This window comes from Plectropomus leopardus, chromosome 6 (genome assembly GCF_008729295.1).
Source record: "Plectropomus leopardus isolate mb chromosome 6, YSFRI_Pleo_2.0, whole genome shotgun sequence".
In the NCBI taxonomy this organism is placed as follows: domain Eukaryota; kingdom Metazoa; phylum Chordata; class Actinopteri; order Perciformes; family Serranidae; genus Plectropomus; species Plectropomus leopardus.
Window position 1 is genome coordinate 22,216,961 of NC_056468.1, and position 22,002 is coordinate 22,238,962.

At 40.4% G+C, this 22,002-nt stretch overlaps 1 protein-coding gene across 1 annotated transcript in view; it reads left to right on the forward strand.

Moving 5' to 3' along the window:
• Positions 1 to 22,002, forward strand: part of grid2 (glutamate receptor, ionotropic, delta 2) — a 475,468-nt gene that overhangs the window by 224,816 nt on the left and 228,650 nt on the right. The window contains exon 2 of the mRNA XM_042488775.1: positions 6,253 to 6,540. Coding sequence (XP_042344709.1) covers positions 6,264 to 6,540 — 277 coding nt within the window. The 5' untranslated portion in view covers positions 6,253 to 6,263. The remainder of the gene's footprint in view (positions 1 to 6,252; positions 6,541 to 22,002) is intronic.

Here is a 22,002-nt window from a genome sequence, read left to right on the forward strand (position 1 = left end):
TACATATATGTGGAAGCCCAAAAGCTGACGAGTACCCATCATACTGGTTTTGCTATGTTGCAAAATAAACTACGATGACATGTGATCTTGAGAAGACGTGCAGATTTTGAACAGCATCAGTGGCAGCATCTATCTTGTCTATAGCAGTTGCAACAGTTGCTCTTTGGTATTGGTTCCTGCACACCACTTGACAACATCTGGGCAACAGCCTCAGTCCTGCTCATAGTGCAAATTGAACTGATGGATTGACAACCGAGGAACGGCTTTTTCATGTCATGATGAATCATCCAGCTCAGTGGAGTGGGTGCATTCAAAGGTCTGGACCCAGGCATGTATAAAGTATAAGGCATCGTAGATGTGTCAATCATTTATACTGTGGCAGCTTTTCGCTTTGATATCTCTGGTTGTTTTAGATTGTTGTCAGCTGTGTTGCAAATCAGCAAGAAGGCTTGCTTTATGGCAGTATTAGATTGCTGAATTAATTTCTTCTGTCAGGTATTTAATTCATGGGACAATCAGCATCTCAAATCTTGTTTTTACAGTCCTTGAGGTTTCTAATGTTATTTTTAAAAAGTGGAATTAATCAAAAATCAAATCCATATTGTAAATATGAAAATTATGTAAACCATGATGGCGATTTCCACCCTTAGCTTAGCTGGAGTTTAATGTTAGTTTTATCGATCGGTGGATAGGTTGGATTTCAATCGATCTAGTCTCACTAAAACCTGCCTGTCATTTGGTCTCCAATTAGCGTTTTAAATAATCAGAAGTTTCAGTGTTAGAATCTCCTAATACTCCATTCAGATATTCATGAAATGCTGTGCACTTTAGTCTTTTGAACTTGTAATTTCCAATATTTGTTGTCCTTCGTTGCAGCTACATTAGCTTCCCCTATTGTCATAGTGAACACTTTAGATTTGGTTTCGTTTTTTCCCCTCATTAAGAATAAATACTTTGCACAGGTTAGTTAGTGTTATAGTGTTGTTTTAGTCAGTGTGTTTTCTGGTCCTTGTTGACAAAACAGAAACGTACACAATAAAGAATATAAAACATCAAGGCATTAAGTTAAAAGGGGAAAAAAAAGAAAAACAAAAAATATAGACTGTAAAGATGTCAGCTGAAGCTGAAGCTTATTAAATCTACCTTTTTTACTCAGCATATTACCATGATTAGAAAACCAAAACAGTTAACATCAGAAAGACAAAAAAAAAAACTGAAACAAAAAAAATCCAAAACATTTCATACAAAGTACTACAGAAACCCCAGTTTTGTATTTGTGTAGCACCATTTTTTAAAAAATCTTTTTTTGTTTTTGCAAAGTGAAATACACAGTTTTAATTACTTGTCACAAGAATTAAACTGCTTTTACAGATACATAATTATTCCTCATGTTTGTCCTGACCATTTTTTAAAAAACATAGTTTTAATGAGGCAGGCAGCTACTTATGGCAAGTCCCAAAAAGTTTTACAATGTGACTCTACCAGCACTGATAAACTTTTTTTTTCTTTTTTTTTTTTTTTTTTGCATGTATGTCAATATGTGCTCAATTTTAGTGTTGAATAACTGATTCATTCTTTTTGGCTGTCACTGCACTGTCAGTTAAAGGGAAATTAAATTACTCATTATGTACATTATAATGTGTTTTATTCCATTTAAAAACCAGGGTCACCTACGTCTCTTATGATGTCCAACTTACTTAAAATATGGTCCACAGCTACAGACATCCAGACACTCTTTTATTGGTTTTCTTCAAGTATCGATTTCCCTGCTTCCTACCTCTTTCTCTTCCCTCTGCTTTCTATCCTCGGTCACTGGGCCACAAAAATTGGAGGACTGGGTATCAGTGTGATGAAGTGCGTGTGCGGTGTGTGCGGGTGTGTGGTTGGAAAGGAGCCGCTCGGAGAGACACAGATAGAGAGAGGAATCGGTCACACCTGGGTGCGGGTGAAGTGCTCGCAGTCCATTTCTTCTGACAGACCGACAAGCTGGAGAGAGAGCTCAATAACATGCTCTGTTGCGGACAACACGTGAGAATGCACACTGACATACAGAACATGCATCAACAGTGTCAGTAAATGTAAACAAAACCAAGAGGAGTTGGCGCCTTGATATTCTTTAGATATCTGAAAAATCATGAGAAGCAATTGATGTGTATAATTTTAGAAGTAGTTTGGGTCTTGCGGGATCAACGAAGCATTTCATTTAAAAACAGAAGTCATCTACAAAGACAGAGAGATGGATTACCATACAGACATCAGAGGCAGCAAATAAATATAAAAAATAAACACGGAGCAGATAAATTAACAAAATAGATGAGTCCTACAGTAATCCCTGTGTGACAGCTTGAACTATTTGAAGCATGCATGTGTGTTTGTGTGACTGACAAGTATATCCCCCCAAATAAATACCTCTGCATGACTGCTTGACACGTCTTACCTGCTTTAGCGAGATTGATCCCAGAATGATTTATCGTGAGTCAGTGCACGGCTCGTGTACAGCAGGGGTTTAGATGTGTGAGTGTGTGAGTGTGTGGGCTGGCGATGATGATGCTGGTTGTGGTGTGTGAGTGTTGTTTAGTAGGCGGTTATGGTTCAGGATGATAGGTGAAAAACTCCAAATGGCAACATTTTGTATTTGTTTGCACACCTCCTACACACCTCTCCTTCTGTAGCCCAAATCTGTTTTTGTGCTCCATCTGCAGTCATTGTGCACAGCAGTTGTTCTTGAAAGTGTCGGCAGGGTATAAGGAAACAATATCCATCTGCACAGCTTAACACTGAACTATTCTTCAAACATGTATATACTTTTAAACCTTTCATAATGTAAGCAAAGTGTGTTTTTCTATTGTCAAAATCTTCAAAGTGGCTACAGGCATATTTTGCTGCACCAGCACCTCTAACTCTTCCACTCTCCTTTAACTGTTGCCGACTTCAGAGTGATGTAACATCAGGCTGGGTTAACGCAACGGGCCCTTTAAGTCATTAGCAAAGAGCATTAATGAGCCTAGTGCTTAGAAGCCCCCTGCAGACTTAAGAATGTGTGATGTAGAAGGGATGAGGGCACTAATTCTCCAAAGTGCCCTAATAAGTAGAGGATTAGCAAACCCTTCCATTAGCCAAAGCCTTGATGATGCTAAGCTAATGCGCTATAGCTAGACTAGAGCGCTAGTTAGCATGACTGCTATAATAGGGATGTGGAATCTGTATAATGTAGCTTCTGATACATGACAGGCTTATTCTGATCAAATATTCAGAGAATTGCAGCCTCACATACACAGACACTGAATTTATTCACACTTAATGTACGCATAAATAGATCCACAGGTGCACCTTCCCCCACACACACACACACCCACAGGCATACTTATGCTCAGACATGAAGATGATAGTAGATAGAAGATGAATCCTGGGCTCATTGGTTTTGAAGAATAATGACCATGACTAAGCAGTATGCTGAGACTTAGTGAAGTTTAATCATATATTGTTACACTTTAATTAATTCCTCAAAATGTGGACTTGAACAATGGGCAGTGAGATTGAAACTGCTTTAGCTTCCACTCATTAATCATCTACATCAATGCATGAGGAAACAGTTGCCTGAAATAACCCTTTAGCTATTGCTAAAAAGGAAAAATAGTTCCTAACAATGTTTTGAAAATTAATTACAGAATGGGTTTTGTGTTCATCTATTTATAGTGATTGCCTGCAAATTAGATTTATGTCACCGAACTGCTTAGCACTTGAGTGACAACTGTAACAAATTTACCTCATAAACTATGGCTTTTTGAGTGGATCAGCTCCAGAATGTCTTTAATCTTATGCATTAAGCTTTTTGGTTTACAGACTGTCTGTTCAAGACAATTAAAGTGTTTTAAACAGACAAATGAATTTAGTGTTAGGGTGACATCCTTTAACGTAATGTATCCAAATTAAATCAGTTATGCTTAAACTATGCAATTTAACAACAAAAGCAATTAAGCAGACACCTTGTTGTGCATCATTAATGCACAAACACACACACATGCTTTGGTTTATCACAAACTGAGAATTCATTCTCACAAACCGCTTTGAAATCCAGCTCATTGGGCTATTTTCATGCAAAGCAGTTGACACAGAAGACAATGTCATATCGTATGGCTTTTATGTTTTCTTTCTCTCTTACACACACATGCGTGCGCACATACAATATTTTATTCTGCTTTTCTCAGCACTATAAATCTGTCTCCTCAAGCTTTTCTTTCTTGGAAACTTTTATTTCTTTTTCTTTCTCTGGCTTTATTTTTGCAGTGTCGACAGATTAGTGCATGTGGCATTATACAGGCTGACTGTGTGTGTGGTTTAGATTGTGCTTTCATGCCATTGTACAGTGCCATTGCATCGTTTGTGTGTGTATCTGTGTGTTCGCTGTACTGTCTTTGAACTTTTTTCCCCACTACTTTTTGTTTTACCCAGCAACTCTGTGACATTGTTTTAGTCAGCTAGAAGTGAAAGAAACACCTAAGTCGGGTACTTAGCACACGTAGTGAAGGACACTGTGAGGAGCAGCAGGGGCACAAAAGTGAGGGATGAAATGAGATGGATGAGGGACGGAGAAAGGGGACAAGGACTTAAGGGCAAAATGTGAGTGGCCATGTGGGTAAAAGTAATGAGAGAGCAGACGGAGGGAGGCAAAAAAGTGTGCAAAGAAAAAAGAGTAATAAAGAGTTGATGAATGGAAAGATGGCTGGGGTGAGGGAAGGAAAGAGGGTAGGGTGCTGTTTGTGTTGCCATGAGGGATAACAATGGATGGGGGAGAAAACGGCCGGTGAGTAAAGATGGTGAAAAAGATTGGTGGGTGGAATAGAAAAGGTGCTGAAGAGAGATGTTGGAAAGGAGGTGGAAGAAGGAGGCAGATGACTCCAAATTGAGGACAGTGTACAGCATTCAGTGGCGCTGTAAGGCAACAAAAATGAAAATCACTGCAAGACCGCAGCTTTGAAATGATTGGGGCTGAAAGGTAAGCACTCAGAGGGGCTGTGTGGACAACAGGGGAGATAGCAGGGGAGTGGGTTGAGAGGGTAGGAGGTAGAGGTGTTTTTGACAGCACTAGAGGTCCAGGAAGGACGAAAAGTGGAATAGAGGAAAAGGAGGTGAATTAAGCAGAGCTGAGGAGCATTTAGACCGTGGAGCACAAACAACTGGGGGACTGTGGATCTTCTCTGTAGCTTAAAGGGCATATTTTAACTATGAATACAGTTTTTACAGAAGCATACTTTAATAGTGTTCTACAAATCATTACGTTATATTGTATTATTGTTAATGAAGTAGCCTGGAGGTCAGTCAATAATGTGGACGTTGACAATACTCTGCTACACTCCAGACTGAAGACTTAACTTTGATTCAAAAGCTAGAGTTGTGCTTGCCGTCAGCAGATGGGTGCTTTTGTCAGTGTGGAAAATTGGAAGCAGGGGTTACATGGTGCATGGAAACAAGGTGACTCTGATTTAGTAATATTAGGTGGCCAAAAAAAAGCTAAGCATGCTCTGCACCAAGAGTTGTGGCGAGGCAGTCATCCTTCACCACATCACATAAATCTTGTGTGTCAGTCAAGATAGCAGAGTACATGTATTTACAGGCACTCGAGTTTTACAGGAAGGTAACACATCAACCCCTCTTCTTTATGTGTGTTTTTATCATGTCCATGTCTCCATCTATTTAAACTGTAGGATGGCTCACAGTAGTCTTTTTGACAGCTTGAAATGAAAGTGTTTTCAGGCTCTTGGAGGCTCTCCTGTATTCACAGAGTAATGCAGAAAAAAAGTCATGTTTTGTGTTACAGTGGGTTTTTACATGGAGCCTACAATATGTTTCTTCTCTAATGCAATATACTCTTATCCATGTATGCACAACTCTTTTTACAGTTTCCTCTTTGCTTTGTCTTTTTTTAGTTACCACAGAGCAGGCTGTGTATGACTCGAAATAATTTTGCAATGCATGTGGAAACAAGCAGGAACAGCTCGCTAAAAATATGTCTTTAGTCAGTGCTGCAGTGTGGTGACCTGTAGAATAAGAATTATTTGCCTTGGTGCACTCTTACCACAAATAATTACCATGATCAAAGCTGTGACTTGGTGTCGCCCACAGTTGCAACAGATATTTTTATCACTTTTCACCAAAGCTAAATTTCCTTTGTATGCTTGGAAAAATAACATGTTCTTTTTTGTTTGTTTTTCCCTCCTCTCTTCTCCCTCTTTCTCCCTTGCCTCCGTCCAGCCTGTGAGCTGATGAACCGTGGTATCCTGGCTCTGGTTAGTTCAATCGGCTGCATGTCTGCGGGCAGCCTCCAGACTCTGGCCGATGCCATGCACATCCCCCACCTCTTTATCCAGCGCTCCCCAGCGGGAACACCTCGCTCCTCCTGCCCACCAACCAGTCGCATCCCTGGAACAGATGACTACACCCTAATGGTCCGCCCACCCGTCTATCTCAATGAGGTCATCATGCAAGTGGTGTCTGAGTACAGCTGGCAGAAGTTCATCCTCTTCTATGATTCTGATTTTGGTAAGGAGATAACATTTGGAAGCAGTCAAATCAATTATTAATACCAGCATTCATTAAGACTTCCTATATATTAGTTATTAGAGAGATCTATCTGTCTTTTCTCTCTGTCTGTATGTTTGTGTGTGTGTGTGTGTGTGTGTGTGTGTGTGTGTGTCTGCATATACATACAAACGTACATGTATGTATCAGAAAATGCAGTTAGTGAGGTTAAGAGTCCTTCCGCACACAGATTACCATGCCAGAGTGCAGTACTGTAACAGTAGCCCGGGCAGCAGTTCAAAGCCAGAATGCAATAACTGCGCAGTCAAAGAGCAGAGTCTATGTTTGGCTTGGTATAAGGTCGGTTTAATAGGAACCACATTTTGAAAAAGATGAAAATGTACAGAAATGACACATTTCTTTTTCCTGCTAATTTTTATCTTTAATTGAAAACGCATTGCCAGGCAACAGCTTGCGTCCATGTTCTGTCAGCTGATGTCATTCACGCAGAGACAGAGAGCAATGTGTCATATTCTGAAAACCAGGCCCACAGGAGGGGGAAACTCTCAGTGCCACAATATGCAACCAAGGACTTAAACACTAACAAAATGCCTGTAGCTAGCTAAAATCATAAGATATCAGAATGTCAAAGGATTATTTCAGCACCTTATGTCTCCCAGAGAGGAAAAGTTTGCTTGACAAACTTGGTACCGCCGGTCTATGTCAGTGTCCTTTACTTTTTTTGGAAAAAATGATCCCACTGACTGCTTTGAAATGCTTTGATATTTACATCTATTTGATGGAATCACAAGGTAAGATCATCTTTAAACTAACAAAGATCATAACCAGGCATTACATAGCTTAGATAGCTTTAACCTCTACAGTTTGTCTGGCCAAATAAGCTTAATGCTTGCTGCAAGTCAACATATTGAGGGTCAGGATCCCACAGTTTTTCCTGCTAATGTCTTGTTTGTTTTTTGGTTGGCACCTAGTAAAAACTTAGTTATGGCAGCCTTTAGGGTTTTTGTGTGTGTGTTGTTTGCTACCAGTTGTTAATGATAAAGAGGCACCTTCACACAATACAAAGTCAGTGGAGAGCGATGATTTGTTTACCGTTTCGGTGGGAGCAGGACTTAGTCTGTCTCTATACGCTGCAGAATATTCCAACAGGAAATGTGAAGAGACCTGTTTAGATTGTTTATGTTGTCCAGCTGGAAACGGTCGGCAATAAAACAGATGCCAGAAAGCCACATACAGCTTATTATCAGGGTGTCTGCAGGTCCTTTAAAGTCTCAAAATGTCTTGAATTCAACTTTATACATTTAAACCATTAAATAATATTTAATTTTAGAATTTGAAGTCTTAATTGCCACAAACATTATCAAATGGTATTTATTTATCCTTTATTTATTTGTTTTATACGTGCTTTACCTCTTGGCAAAATGTAGATTAACCTAATTCAGGCTGATAATTATATTCCTACATTAAATTTACCATTTCAATGGAGGAGCATATATAGTTACCTCTATATTTGCCTTGCAACGCTTGAACAACAAAATATTATCTGTACTATAATCAGTCTTAAATTTGGTTAAAAAAGGTATTTTTTAAAAAAAACTGAAAAAGCCTAAATTTAAGACAACAGTGGACATAACTCAACCAAATATGAAGTTACTGCATTTTATTTCTGTAGGGCAGTGGTATATCTATGAAACGGCTGTTTTCGTGAATTTCGAATTTATCTAATGTAACAGTACCGATGGTTTCCCAGCATGGTAGTACATTAGTGAGCTAATGGATTTATGGATAAGTCAGAAAAAGCTGCTCTCTCTCTCTTTGTCTCTTTCTCTCTTGCTGTCTTTCTGCCAAATGAACACAGACACACAGGCAGACATGGACATGGACTGAATACACACAGAAACAGACAAAAACACACGTGCATCTGTACTCCACTTTAAGATGTTGACACATCAGTCTGCCGCGTGTGTGCATGATGTCTCATTTTAGCCTGTTTCTCCGTCTCTCTCTGTCTCTTCGCCCTCTCTCTTTCCAGTCCATTAACTCTAACATTAGACTAGAGACATCCTATGTCTATTTTATAAAGTGCTACTCTATTTCTACAGTCTCTTAGCTTCCTTCTACAGAAATGTTATATTCGGTGCATGTGTAGATGTATTCATAATGTGCTGGTATGTTTGTGCATGTGTTACATATTGTATGCCCGACTTTTGCAATTGCTTTGCCACTAGTTAATATTGTCATATGTTGTGGCACAGCTGTCGCTCTTTTTTTGAGGTAGGGTCACAAAAGCACATGCCCTGTGAGTTTATGCCATCACACTGCCAACAGCCGGCACTGATCTGGTTTGCACTTCATAACTCTAGATTGACCGTCTGTTTCTTCACTATGAGGTCCCTCTCTCACCCACCTTGTTCTGGCACTTTTATGTGTAAAGCTAATTTAACTCTGACTCATACAGTGGAGTACACCCCTGGTGCTCTGCTCCTAATGGGCTTAAACCTAAAAGCATGTTGCATTCTGGATCACACCCCAATGAGTGATGTCAGAGCAGACATTTTGCTAGCTAATGGAAAACACCAGCTATGACATCATTCAGTTGGTGGGTGGACTGAAGTCTCACACACCTAAAAGTTTCAGCCCGCAGAGAAAAGTGTAACAGTGTTCTGCATTAGGTAATTTAATGTTGATGTAATCCTTATAGCCATAATGGGGCTCCATCTCACTCATTGTAGTCAATTAACACAATTAATGTGTTGTATACATTGATCTCCAACGGAACCTCTCCAGCAAAATTGTTTAGCAATGCATCCCACAGGCCTGAAACTCAATCTTCCAAGGCATTAAAGCATTTTATTGGTGTATTGAATATGTGCTGTGGAAGTATGTTCCAGTGAGCTCTTTCAGGCAGTTTATATTTAATTAATACTGAATAGTGGCCTTTCTGCATGCGCTATTCCCACACTGCTGAAGTCAATGATAGTGTGTAAAGGCACAGAATACCCCAGTCTTTGCTGTTACTTCAAAAAAGACAATATTCCTGCTAAAATGTTGACATGGCTAATGAAAATAAATATTCCACTAATATTTCTGTTTGCATGCAGCCATGTATATTCCACTTAACAGGTCCTAACATGTTGTTTATGACGCCTAAATGTGCAAAAGTGAAACAGCTGAAGCCTCTTGTGCCATTTTGCTTCTTTGCATCAAAATGAGATATCTTCAAAGTTTTCCTCAGGTGGTGTTCATGTCTAACCATGCAAACTAAGCCTCCCTCTCTCTTTCCTTCAACCACTGTCTTGTCAAGGTCGACGTGGCAAAATTTGCACAAATCCAAAAGCCTGCTGATATCCAAGTCTTTCATAAACTTTGAAAGCAGGTGAATTCTCCTGTCCAGAAATTTGGGCTTTTCATTTGGATACTGCAATTTTACCTCAGCCTGGCAGACTGTTGGCTAGTTGGTTTGTGTACAACGTATCCATGACAACATCCAGAGCTGACCATAAACAGACAAGGGGCTGAGTATCATCCAACGCAGTAAAAAACCCAACTGATACATATTCTGAATGCACTGAATACACGTCCAAAGAATTCTCCAATTGCTTGAATATTATCTGCATATCCCACATATCTTAACTGAAAAGTGCTCCAACTGGAAAAAAGGCCCAATGTGAAATATCCAAATGGAACATGCTGTTTGCATGACTCACATCAAATTCAAAATCCTGTCATATTCTGAATTAAGGTGGAGTATTAGTGTCGATGTAAACATATAGCCAGAATAGCAAAGTCATTTTAGCAAACACCACGGTTAAGTCAACCCTGAGCAACTCTTGGAAACAGTGAAATAGATTTCCGTATAATGTACTCTGCAATAGTAGCATTTGTCACACTGATTCATGACATATGATGTGATGAGAGCCGAAGGGCTGTACATATGTTGTGTCTTTAACCGCCTGGAAAATGCAAAGTCGGGCTACTGGGTGCTGCTCTTGTGTCCACTCTGTGACAACTTTCATGAGCGCAGTGGCAGGTTGCGTCTGAGGTTGCTAAGTAACAATAACCAGCACTGTATCATAGCCCTCTTACCATAAATCCTGAGTGCAGAGCTGATCTTCTTCCAGGTGTTTCTTACATGTGTACTGGGCATTAAATTCCGTCTGTGGGAGTGATGTAAAGTTCAGGTTATCCCTGCATTAAAATGATCAACTTCCCCTCCTCTGTAGTTATCAGAGACTGATATATACAGAGGAAAGGAGAGAGCCAGCTGTGATCTGTTGTTCCTCATCACACGACGTGCAGCAGTGCACTGCACAGTTGAATTATGTTAATTTTAGGGCACAGTCAGTGTGCTCTGACATATAGGTGTTCAGAACGCGTGCACATCACAACGGCGTCTGTGGGGCTTTTGAGTGCACCTGTGCACGTCTTAATAGACCACAATAGAATTGAGTGTGCAAAAGACGCAGCATGTGCACGGCCCCAAAGCCTTTCATGGGCGACAGTATACAGTAGGAAATGTTCATCTGTATGAAGACATCATGTCTTTTAGTCAGGACGAGGTGCTGTGCTGAATCTGGATCTGACTGCATCTCTCCTTAATCATAGAGAGATTGCTAGCACATATTTGCCTATCTATACAACTCATATCTGCTTGACTGCAAGTTGTCAAAAGTTATCTGCAGGATTTTGTCGACCTGTGAGACCTTTCTCATAAACTGGTATCTGAATCAACACATGTGGTTCCTGGTTATTTTTCATCTGCACTAAAGTTCTGCACAACTGTAAAAGCCTCCATCACAAAATATAAATTTAACCTTTTTTAAGTTGCATACAAATTAACAACAAATATTTCCATGCCTGCTGGGGAGAGACTTTCACTCTGACCTCAATCTAACCCTATCAAGAAGACTGAGAGTAGGAACACTGTTTCCCCCTGGCTACACAGCCTTCAATCAACTGGTTTAAATCCAAAATTTGTTCCCAAATGGGGTATAGTTCACACAAAATATCTACACAATAGATCCCATTCACACACACATAGAAATGCACACAAACGCACACATGTTCACTTAAATCCCTTTCTCCCCCCTGCGCTCTGTGACCACTGATTCAGCACATGGATCCTCTGGGTTTTGGCAGCGCTGTTCTCTCAGCTACAGAAGGCCCTTTAAAGATATCACCATTGTTCCCTAATGGCCTCACCCCCTGCTCAAGGAGAGAAGGGAGAAAGAAAAGAGCTAAAAGAGAGAGAGAGAGAGAGAGCGAGAAAGCGAGGTGGAGCGAGAGGGAGAGACAGAGATGGCCTTTTAAGATGATAGCCATGTTCCCAGAAGGCCTCGCCTCTGTACAAGGAGCGTTCTTTAGAGAACAGACTGTTGAGTGTGTCCTCTCAAATGAAGCTACGGTGCAACTGTCCCAATCCCTATTTTCAGCTCTACTGGTGCGCTCCGGACATTGAGAACACATGTTTTCTCTCTATTATCTCTCGCTCCCACCACTCGAAGTTTATCCCTCTCCCTCTCCCTCTGTCTTCCTTTCTTTTCTGCCATTCTTTTTCGTACTCCTGCTCTCATCTTTCTTTCCTTTCTTTTCAGTCTGTCCTCAGGTGTCTTCTATTCACACTGTAAAACCTAATATATATTAAACTGTGAGTGACAAGTTACTGTTACCTGCTGAGTGACCTTGACCATAATCCAGTCAAAACATGGCACCACTGGCCTTGTTGAGCTAATGTGGGAAGTACCACTTAGTGGTAATAGCAGTGTTGACATTAAGATGATTTGTTTTGTTTTGCTTTTAGCCAATGACAAGGGGGGCTCGAGGCACAATAGTAAAAGGTTATAGCCGAACGAGAGAGCTGTTTTAAAAGTGGGATGCTTGTTAGGTGGCTTTTCCTTTATAAAGAGAGAACAATAAAAGTGCTGATATTTGGGCCTAGTATGCTTTGTTTGATAAAAGTGAAAGCACATGAAAATGATAAAAGGCAAGTAAACTTTTCACTATAAGTTGCAGTTGTGCATATAATTATGTGAGAAGCGTCTCCACAGAAACGGTTCTGTGTCTCTGGATTGGCTATTTGGACACAAGCCAGTTAAATGCATTGCCTCGGTCCAGACCTTTAAGTCCGCCCACTCAGCTGAGTTTGAGTCGACTGATTCTGGTCTAATATCAGTACATGAAATAGTGGTTTCTCAGTTTAAATGAAAAACAACAATTAAGCACCACAGGGGGATTAATAATTAACCAATCAGCACCATGGACGGGACTAATGCCATTGTCGTGCTGTTGTCAAGTGTTTACAAGAGGTCCACAGCAACCAGTGACCTGAGCCAAGACTGTTATTATGCAGGTAGTGTTTTTCCATCGCACAGCACTGTAGGTACAGTCAGAGCCTGTTGCCTGCAGCTCATTTAACATCTCACTGTGGCTGTTTCTGCTTTTACTTTCCTCCCTATCGCATTAGGAGACTTGTTGTTATTGAAGAAAAGCTGCTAACAAAGTTCCACTAATTCTGTGGTAAACATGTTCAATTTCCTTAAGATTCTTCGCAATAAAAGCCTTTGATCGTTTTTTCATATAAAAAAGATTTTATTGTGAGGCCTCAAAATGAGGAAATGTTGAGTTTTAATTAATTCAGGCAGTAACTTAACCTACATTAAACAGTAACAATAAAGGAGAGAAACCAAACGTCAGACCACAGAGATGCAGATGAAGCTACAAAAGCACTGAACACACAGACTTTAAAAACATCTCTCTCCTGCACAGACAAGAGTTGAGTGTCGCACACATGCTTCTTTGAGGGGGAGAAGAGGGACATATCTCTTTGATATATATCTTCAGACTTCATAGTTTGCTTTTATTTCACTTCACTCTAAAAAGCCCGGCAAAACAGGTATGTTGGCATGGCAACACATCAGCGTTAGAATGACTCAAGATATGTTGGTCTCTTGTGGTTGGTTAGAGAAAATCGAAAATCTCCCTCCCCCACGGAAATCAGCTGCAGGGGATGCAATTTCAGATTAATGACGAAAATGGAGTGAAACAAGTTGACAGTTCTGTCTGATATCAGGCAACCAAATGCATACGCACGGGATGCAGAGATCAGATTTGCAAAGAGGAACTACTCTGAAAAGCTTAAAAACAGGTTTTCAGCCAACAACCCTGTGCCAGTGTGGAGGAGCCTGCGGGACATCACCAGCGACAGGAGATCATCCCCTCACACTGTGGAGACCCATCAACTGGCCGACATCCTGAATAAGTTACACTGCAGGTTTGATAAGCCATCATCACACCCCTCGCCCGCTCTGACTCAGACATCACACAACCAAGTCCACCCCCTGCTGCCTTCCCCTCACCCCTCCCCACTGGCCCCCCGCCTGCACTTAGGATCTGTAAAGATGATGTGTGTCAGCTGTTACACAAGACGGAGGACAAGAAAGGCACCTGGCCTAGGTGGCGGATCACCCTCCTGTCTCAAAGTCTGTGCTGACCAGCTGGCCTCCGTTCTCACACAGATCTTCAACAGATCACTGGAGCTTTGTGAAGTCTCCTCCTGTTTCAGACACTCCAAAATCATCCAGGTTCCCAAAAAAACCCTCCATCACAGGATTAAGGGACTTCAGGCCTGTTGCCCTCTGTGGTCACGAAATCCTTTGAAAAAATGGTGCTGACCCACCTAAAGTACATCACAGGACCCCTGCTGGACACCCTGCAGTTTGCCTACCACACAAACGGGTCAGTGGGTGATGCAAGTAACATGGGATTGCAATACAACCTGCAATACCTCGACCTATTAGTTATCCCAAGGGTCCTGTTTGTGGACTTCATCTGGGCATTCAAAGCCATCATCCCAGAAATCCTTTGTTCCAGACTCACCTCGATCACTGTCCCAGCCCCCAATTGTCAGTGGATCACTACCCTACTGAAAGATCGGAGGCAGCAGATAAGAAAATCCCATCCAGTACCTGAACCATAAGCAGTGGCACCCCCCTGGGGTGTGTGTTCTCCCCACTGCTTTTCTCCCTCGATACCAACAACCGCACCTCAGGAGACCTGTCTGCTACACTCCTGAAATTTGCAGATGATACGCTGATCATCAGCCTCATCCAGGATGGTGACAAGTCTGGTGTGATCAGAACAACCTGGAGCTGAAGGCTGTGATGACAGTGGACCAAAAAGAGAGAGAGAGAGAGTGAGACATATTGAACAACACTGTCTGCTGTGGAATCCTTCAGGTTTTGGGCATCTGCCATGTCCCGTTAAAACTTAAGTGGACATCCAACATTAACACCAACAGGAAAAAGGTCCAGCAGAGGATATACTTCCTGCTCTGGCTCAGAAAGTTCAACCTGCCTCAGGAGCTGCCTATACAATTCTACACTGTAATAAGCAGGTCTGTTCTCTGCACATCCATCACTCTGTGGTTTGGCCCAGCCACCCAACAGCACAGGAATAGCCTACAACAGACAGTCATGAATAGGGAAAAAGTCACAGGTGTTGTCTCTGTCAACAATAACAACAGGCTGCCGCTTTGTCTGTGATGTGGGCATAAGACACAGACGCAAAGAGGCACCCTGTTGTGATGGTATGATTTGCACCAGCATAGTTGTCAGCAGTGTTACAAACTGCTGCCAGCATCTACCGTAATGAAAAGTCTCTAAAGGGCGGGGCGGTGGTTGGGTCCAACAAAAAAAAACCTTGACCTTCGCCTGGGAGGTGGCTGGTCACGTCTCATGTGATTGATAAGCCAAAACATAATGTTTTTTTTTTTTCTAAATCTAAACATCTGCTTTTGTTGCACAAGGAAAAAAACATGAAAAAGTGTTTTGCCTACGGTGTCTATTAAGTCTATTCTGAAAAAGTCTGTATACATGTAATGGACAGAAACTGTACCTTTTACTGGGAAAAAATGGTGTATTTTGAAAAGAACTAATGCGTATAACAAGCAGAAATTGACACGCCATCATGGAAAGTCAAAAACAGGAGGCCACAGAGACAGAGTGCGTTGTATGTAGATGTGAAGGTCTTCTGACAAAGCAGCGTTCTTTGACAAGTTGGAGTGAAAATGTGTTGAATAACCCTGCAACACAAAGCATCCACTTTACTGGCATCTTTTTATAGGATTAGATACGTGCTGTAAACATGTGAATACCTGTCAAACATTACCCAAGCTTGTTGTATAAACTGTTGTATCCTCCTACCTCATATATACAGTATAAATAACTTGTTATATGCATCATTCTATACAGCACCTTCCTACTTTGCAATACTTTGTATTGTTGTCCTTGTTTTCAGCTGGGTGTGTTTTCTTTGTGTGTACAGTGAGAACTTTGAAAAAAAAATGTTTGTCAAATTCCTGTTATGTGCACACATGCTGATTGTGGTACGGCTATTCATCTCACAGAGAATATTTGTATATTGATCAAATATTGGCTGCGGTTGTCAATTTGGCAGTGATTTAAAATGTCAGCTTAGCCCTTCATGCCTGTTTTCCATTACCTGCATGCTTATGGGGTATGTAGTTATAAATATTTTAGCAGAAATGTATAAATGAAATATGAAACCAATATGGTAAACTGGTGGCCCCCTCAAGCCATTTATACCAGGGCCTGTTTGTCATAATGCAGTCCACATATGATGCACTGTCCGGGGTCTGTGCCATGTGCCGAAAGTATAGGTTGGATTCCCTCCAGCTGTAACCCCTTTCCGTGGTTATTAAACATGTCTCTTTCACCTTGGATAGTGCTGCCTAATGAGGCATGTTAATAGTTTTAAAACAAAAAATCATACCTTGAAATCATACCTCCCTCTTATCTTTAACCCCCCCAACAATTTGCTCATTATTAAGTAATGGGCCAGATGAGAACAGATGAGAAAACTCATTTTTTCCCCCTTTATTCTTTATTACTAACACACAGTGAAAGGTGTGAAAATGTCAACCACTGATCTTGTGGGTTCATACAAAGAAGAGGAGTGTGAACTGTACTGTGCCTGCCGGTGTTCCAGTGAAGAGTGTCACCTCACCTTGTTGCATCTACCCCTTTGTTGAGGTGGAAAAGAAAAGAATGTGACAGGGCAGATACGGGAGAGACATTTAATGAGGAAAGAAAAGGGTAAAAGAGAGAAAGAAATGGCACTGAATACAGAAATGCCTCATGCACTGGACAAGTTTAAAATATGCTATTGTTAGAGATGAATGTGAAATCTGATTTTGATCTTAAATGGATCACACATAGACTTTTAAAGTGTGAAGACACTAATGAAAAATAATCTGTATGAAATTGGAAATGTCAAGGTTTCACTTCAAGAAGATTCATTGTAGGTAAAATCCCAGCTTGCATCTGATCTCTTGGGAGGCTCTTTAAAAAAAAAAGAAAAGAAAAAAAAACATCAAGCAGAGAACAGGAGGATGCTTGGGGGAGGATACTTCTCAAGTTTTTCTTTTTCAAATGCCCAGACTTCCATGAGATGAAGAAATACTGAATATGGCAGGTATAAGAGTGACTTTATGTATTGCTAACTAACACTTACTAATTGAAAACTGTATAAAAATTCAAATTTTAAACATATTGGGATTTTTCTCTGATAGGTGAGACATGTGGTAGTCATGTACCCTGTTTCCTATCTTATGGTTTAATAAAAAAAATAATTGTATTTCAAAGTATTTCATTTTAAGCACACAAGCTGAGCAATCCTGTTGTTGGTAATAGGCTAAATATCTCATATTTTATGTTTAAAATACAGATTTTGTTTTCCACTTTGATCGCATTTTGAAACACTATTTACATTGAACTGCCAGGTACAGACCTGTTAGGTGACACAGCTCCTTTTATTGGGAGGACATAATATAAAGCGACACAAAATGCACAGAGGACAAAGAAAGTGGGGCTGCTTAATATGCAAAAAAGTAAAAAATGTACAATTTTAGAGGGAATGGTAAGCTTTGTGTTTCATTTTCACAGAAAAAAAATGTTGATGATGTGCTTTTTGTAAATGTGCAGTCCTAAAAGAGAAGCAAGTTAATAAGCAAAACCTCTGCAAACTCATAGGACTTTTGCATGAATGTTTGTTTGGACAAAAATGCATTTCTTATGTTGTGAAAATCTATCTAACTTGTGCAAAATGTAATCATTTAATAATCTGTTATTTTGCTTCAGCAATGTGACATAAACATGCATGCCAATAAAGCTGATTTTAATTTGTATTTTGACCTTTTGCAAAAGTGAAGAGTTGTCAAATTTGAATGGCATCTGAACTGCAAAGGACAAAATAGAGAGAAGAAGGGAAAACAGGAGAGAGGAGAGCATGAAGAAATTTGCCGAGCATGAAGCCGTTTATAGAGACAGGGGAAAGAGGATGGATGAGAGACGGATACATAGATGCATAGATGGATATCTTTTTTTAACGATAGTGAAGCCCAGAGACGCTGCAGGGGGGGAAGCTTGTGGGAGGTGAAAGAGGAGGTGAAAAATACATAAAAGCTGTGCCAAGAGAGACGTGGGGAAAGTTGATGATAAAGGCAGATTCAGACGAACTGAGGCAAACAGGTACACTCATGAGCCAAACACCAAAGGTCTACAAGCTTTATTCAGGGAGGTCATGTCTTACTTTGTCTCCTCCAGAGTAAAATCGTTCAGAGAGCAAGAGAGAAAAAGAGATAAGAGAGATTGTGAATATATAAGGGAAAACAGAAACGGCAAAGCAGAGAGGGAATAGGGACGGAGATCTAAAGGCATAGCAGATTTGGTAGGGCAGAGTAAAAGACAGTCAGGAAAGCAGATAAACAGAAAAAAAACATCTGAAAGGGGTGTAAAACCCTTTAAAAACGGATGTGACTCCAGGGTAGAGGTTTATATCCTCAGAGGACACTGGAGGTGAAGTGTCTTTGGCAATTAAAAGCTGAGAAAGAGAGAAACTAAAGCAGGGCAGAGGGAGAGATGACAATCTAACTGCATTAAGAATACGGAGGTACGGCAGATTGCGGAAGGGATTTTTATAGAACGAAACCTAAGAAGCTAAAAGTTTTTCCGGATAGCCAGATTCTTCTCAAAATTGGGTTTTTGGTAAACCACTGAATAGGCAGTCAGGGCAGAAAGAGGGCAACCATAACTAGATGAAGGGAATGAAGGAAAACAGTTATGTTGCACTTTTATTCACAGTATTTTAGCTGTAATTTTTATATCTCATGCTCCAGCCTTGTTTAAACTCAGGGGCCATTTAAAACCCTGTTTATTTGCTGGCCCCATTAATCATGCTATCATGTTGCGAGTGTCTTCTTTTAGGGCTTTTTCATTGGCACTTTTGGCTTATTTGTAAATTGGTGTCAGTTCAAACATGCTGAGTCATGCATTGAAGGAGACTGTGACTGGATATAAGCGACTAGAGGGGCAAGATGGATGCGAGCAGAGGCAAATTGGTCTAACTGGTCATGTGTAGTGGGCATGCAGGTTAGGAGTCGGGCCAAACGTGCACCTGACCACCTCCAACAGCGGTGGCATCTCACCAACTGCACACTCCCCTTCTCCCCCTTAAACAAGTGTGTTGCAAGACTCAACTCATGTCTGGGCACAAAGAAAGATGTTTTCAGAAGTCTGTGTGTTCAGATCTCAGTACTTTTGTAGCTTCTAGCTGAGTCTCTGTGGTTTGAAGTTTGATTTCTCTCCTGCGTCTCTGTTTGTACTTTAAGATATCTGCTCTGTTTTACTGTTTCATGTTTGCTTTCAGCTGTATAAGAGTCATGTTAAGTTACTGCTGATGAAAACCCAACATTTCCTAATTTTGCTGCTTCCCAAGAAAAGCTTTAACATAACAAAATCATAAGGGACTTTTATTGTGAAGATATATAAGAAATTAAATGTGTTTAGCACCATTAAGTGAAACTGATAGCAGCAAGTCTGCTAATACCACAGGGAGGAAGAGCACAAACAAAAACAGCCACAGTGAGATGTTAGATGAAGAGCTGCAGACAACAGGCTCACTCTGCAAACATCCCAACAAGCAGACTTCTTTGACCTTCCAGGCTGTGATGGAAAAACACTTGCAGCAGAATAACAGGGGGCTTTAGCCGTGGATCAGACCACAGCTTTTAAATGTCATCACTCAAGACAAGCAGTCACCAGTTTAGGACAGTAAAAAGAAAATTTGCCTGAAAGAAAGCAAAACAAGAGGAAAAAAAACAAAACAAAACAATAGTATGTATGTATGTATATATATATGTGTGTCTGTGTGTGTGTGTGTGTGTTTTAATGAAACATATTTTTAAATATGTTTAAATAAAACAATTCTGTGTAGTTTTCTGAACAGTTTAACTTCCAATTTTTAAAAACGGATTTAAAGGTCATTTTCTTGTCACAATTTTTCTAATTTCTTGCAATTTTGTAGGACATTTCTTGCCATCTTGGTCATTACCTTTGTCCACGTGTTTTCAAAAAACAACCAAAAAATAACCCACTTTGTGTAGGTGTCAAAGGTGAAATAGCTTGTGAAAGGCATCTCAACAGAGCAAATTAAAACTGATGTCAATCGAGGTTTCAAGGGGTTAAAGCAGGTAGCCCTGTAGTGATGATAATGCAGATCCTTGTGAGCTGGGCTGACTGGCAGAATTGAACCAATTCAAGCCAGGCCAGCGTATGTTTATGGGAAACACCATTTGTAGTTTCGGTCATGGTTCTAGTGTCTACTGGAAGCATTTTAATGTTGAAACATCTTTAGGTTGGCTGTTTTTTTAGCAAACAAAATTCTAGTGTTTTTGTCACATGCGTCATAGATGGCATTGGCACAACATCTAGAAGGGCTGTCGATTGCTTCTGTCAACAACAATAAATCCACATTTCTACACCTCCAGTGGTCACTGGGGATCAGAATCCCAGGACACTTGTTTTGGAGGAAAATGTGCTTGGGTCTAAAATGCTTTTTCCCATTTGTGTGATGACCATCAGATAGTTTGTGCAGTTTAGACAAAGTCAAAGCAGCTCAGGGCATAGGAAGGTCAGGCCATGAAAGTAAGAGGGAAAGAAGTGAGAAGGAAATAGAGGGAAGTTTAGTCACTTAAGGTATGTGAAAGTCAGAGAAAGGGTGTGTAGGGGGGAGACTAAAAGCCAGAGAAGATTTGGGGAGATAGGGAAGGTGACGCACACCTAAAAGGTGCCAAGCCTTTTATAGAGTGTTGTTTTTTTACAAGTGTTGGTTAAGCTCTCTGTGGGGACTCTGGGAATGTGAGGCCTGAGGCTTTAGGAGAAAAAAGAGTGGAAGAGAGGAAGAGAAGGAGGAAAATAAAGCAAAAGAGGGGTGGACGGAGATAGGCACTTAGATCTAAAGGAATAGACGATTTAGAGAGCAATAGGCAGTCAGGAAGACTGCCGATGCTTGAGGGGTAAAGCATTTTATTTCCTATATGGAGGTAAACTTCCCAAGTTTAGGTTCAGATCCCTAGAGCTGGGTACTTGAACATTTTCAGCTACAACTTCAGCTGATGATTTAATTCTCCAGGCCTGGGCTTACGAGAAACAGACTTGCCTTCCATTTGAGGCTCAATCCATATTTTAAGAACCACTGCCTTTGAGCCATACAACAGTGAAAAGCCTGGGGCAGGGATAAGGATAGCCAGAGGTAAAGGCTGGAGGGAAAGACAAAGCAAAGAGATGAGGATGTTGGTCTAATAGCAGAACAGGGTGCAGATAGCATGAGAGGCAGCTGCGAAAAAACACATCTCTGTTGAAAATGATTTTGTATTTCCTCCTGCCCAAAATGCCTCCCCGGAAATGAGGTTTACTTGCAAATATGCTTCCTTCTCTATTGAAGCAACTTGACAAACCTCAATTATATCCACTGTGATTCAGTGTTGTATGATGATCACATTCAAAGTTTTAGTGGGTGACTCCTTGAAAAGGGCACTTAATGTTATTTTTTCAAGTACATTTTTATTTACAGGCAAATACTAATAACACACATAACGCAGGTGACACCATGATGACATAAATATAATCTCATTAGACTGAAAGTGCACAATATAAATAAAATATAAAAAATAAAAATATACAGGATCCCTTCAGTAATTCAAATAATTAAGTTGATAGTACTAATGCATTTAAATAGATAAATAAACTCAAAATATAGAAATATAGGTAGAGCATATTTATAGTTGTGTATAGTCCCATTCTTTTCTCAAGCAAATTTTCTGCCATACGACATTGTGTTGTGCTATTTTACGATGATTTGTAGCATTTTTCTCCATAAGAAACTGACTTTGTACTGTATTTTTTCAGGAAACTTAGATTCAAATTTGTTCTTGATTGAGCTTTAATTATAAATATGTTACCCGGCAAAATAATTGTATTTATTATCTGGTGACAGTTTTATTTGTGTGATGTTTAAAGGCGTAAATTCAAAAGAGATGTTATGTGGTCCCAGCCAACCTTTGGTATCAGCCCACCATCATATGGGCAGTAGAAAAAGAACTGGTCT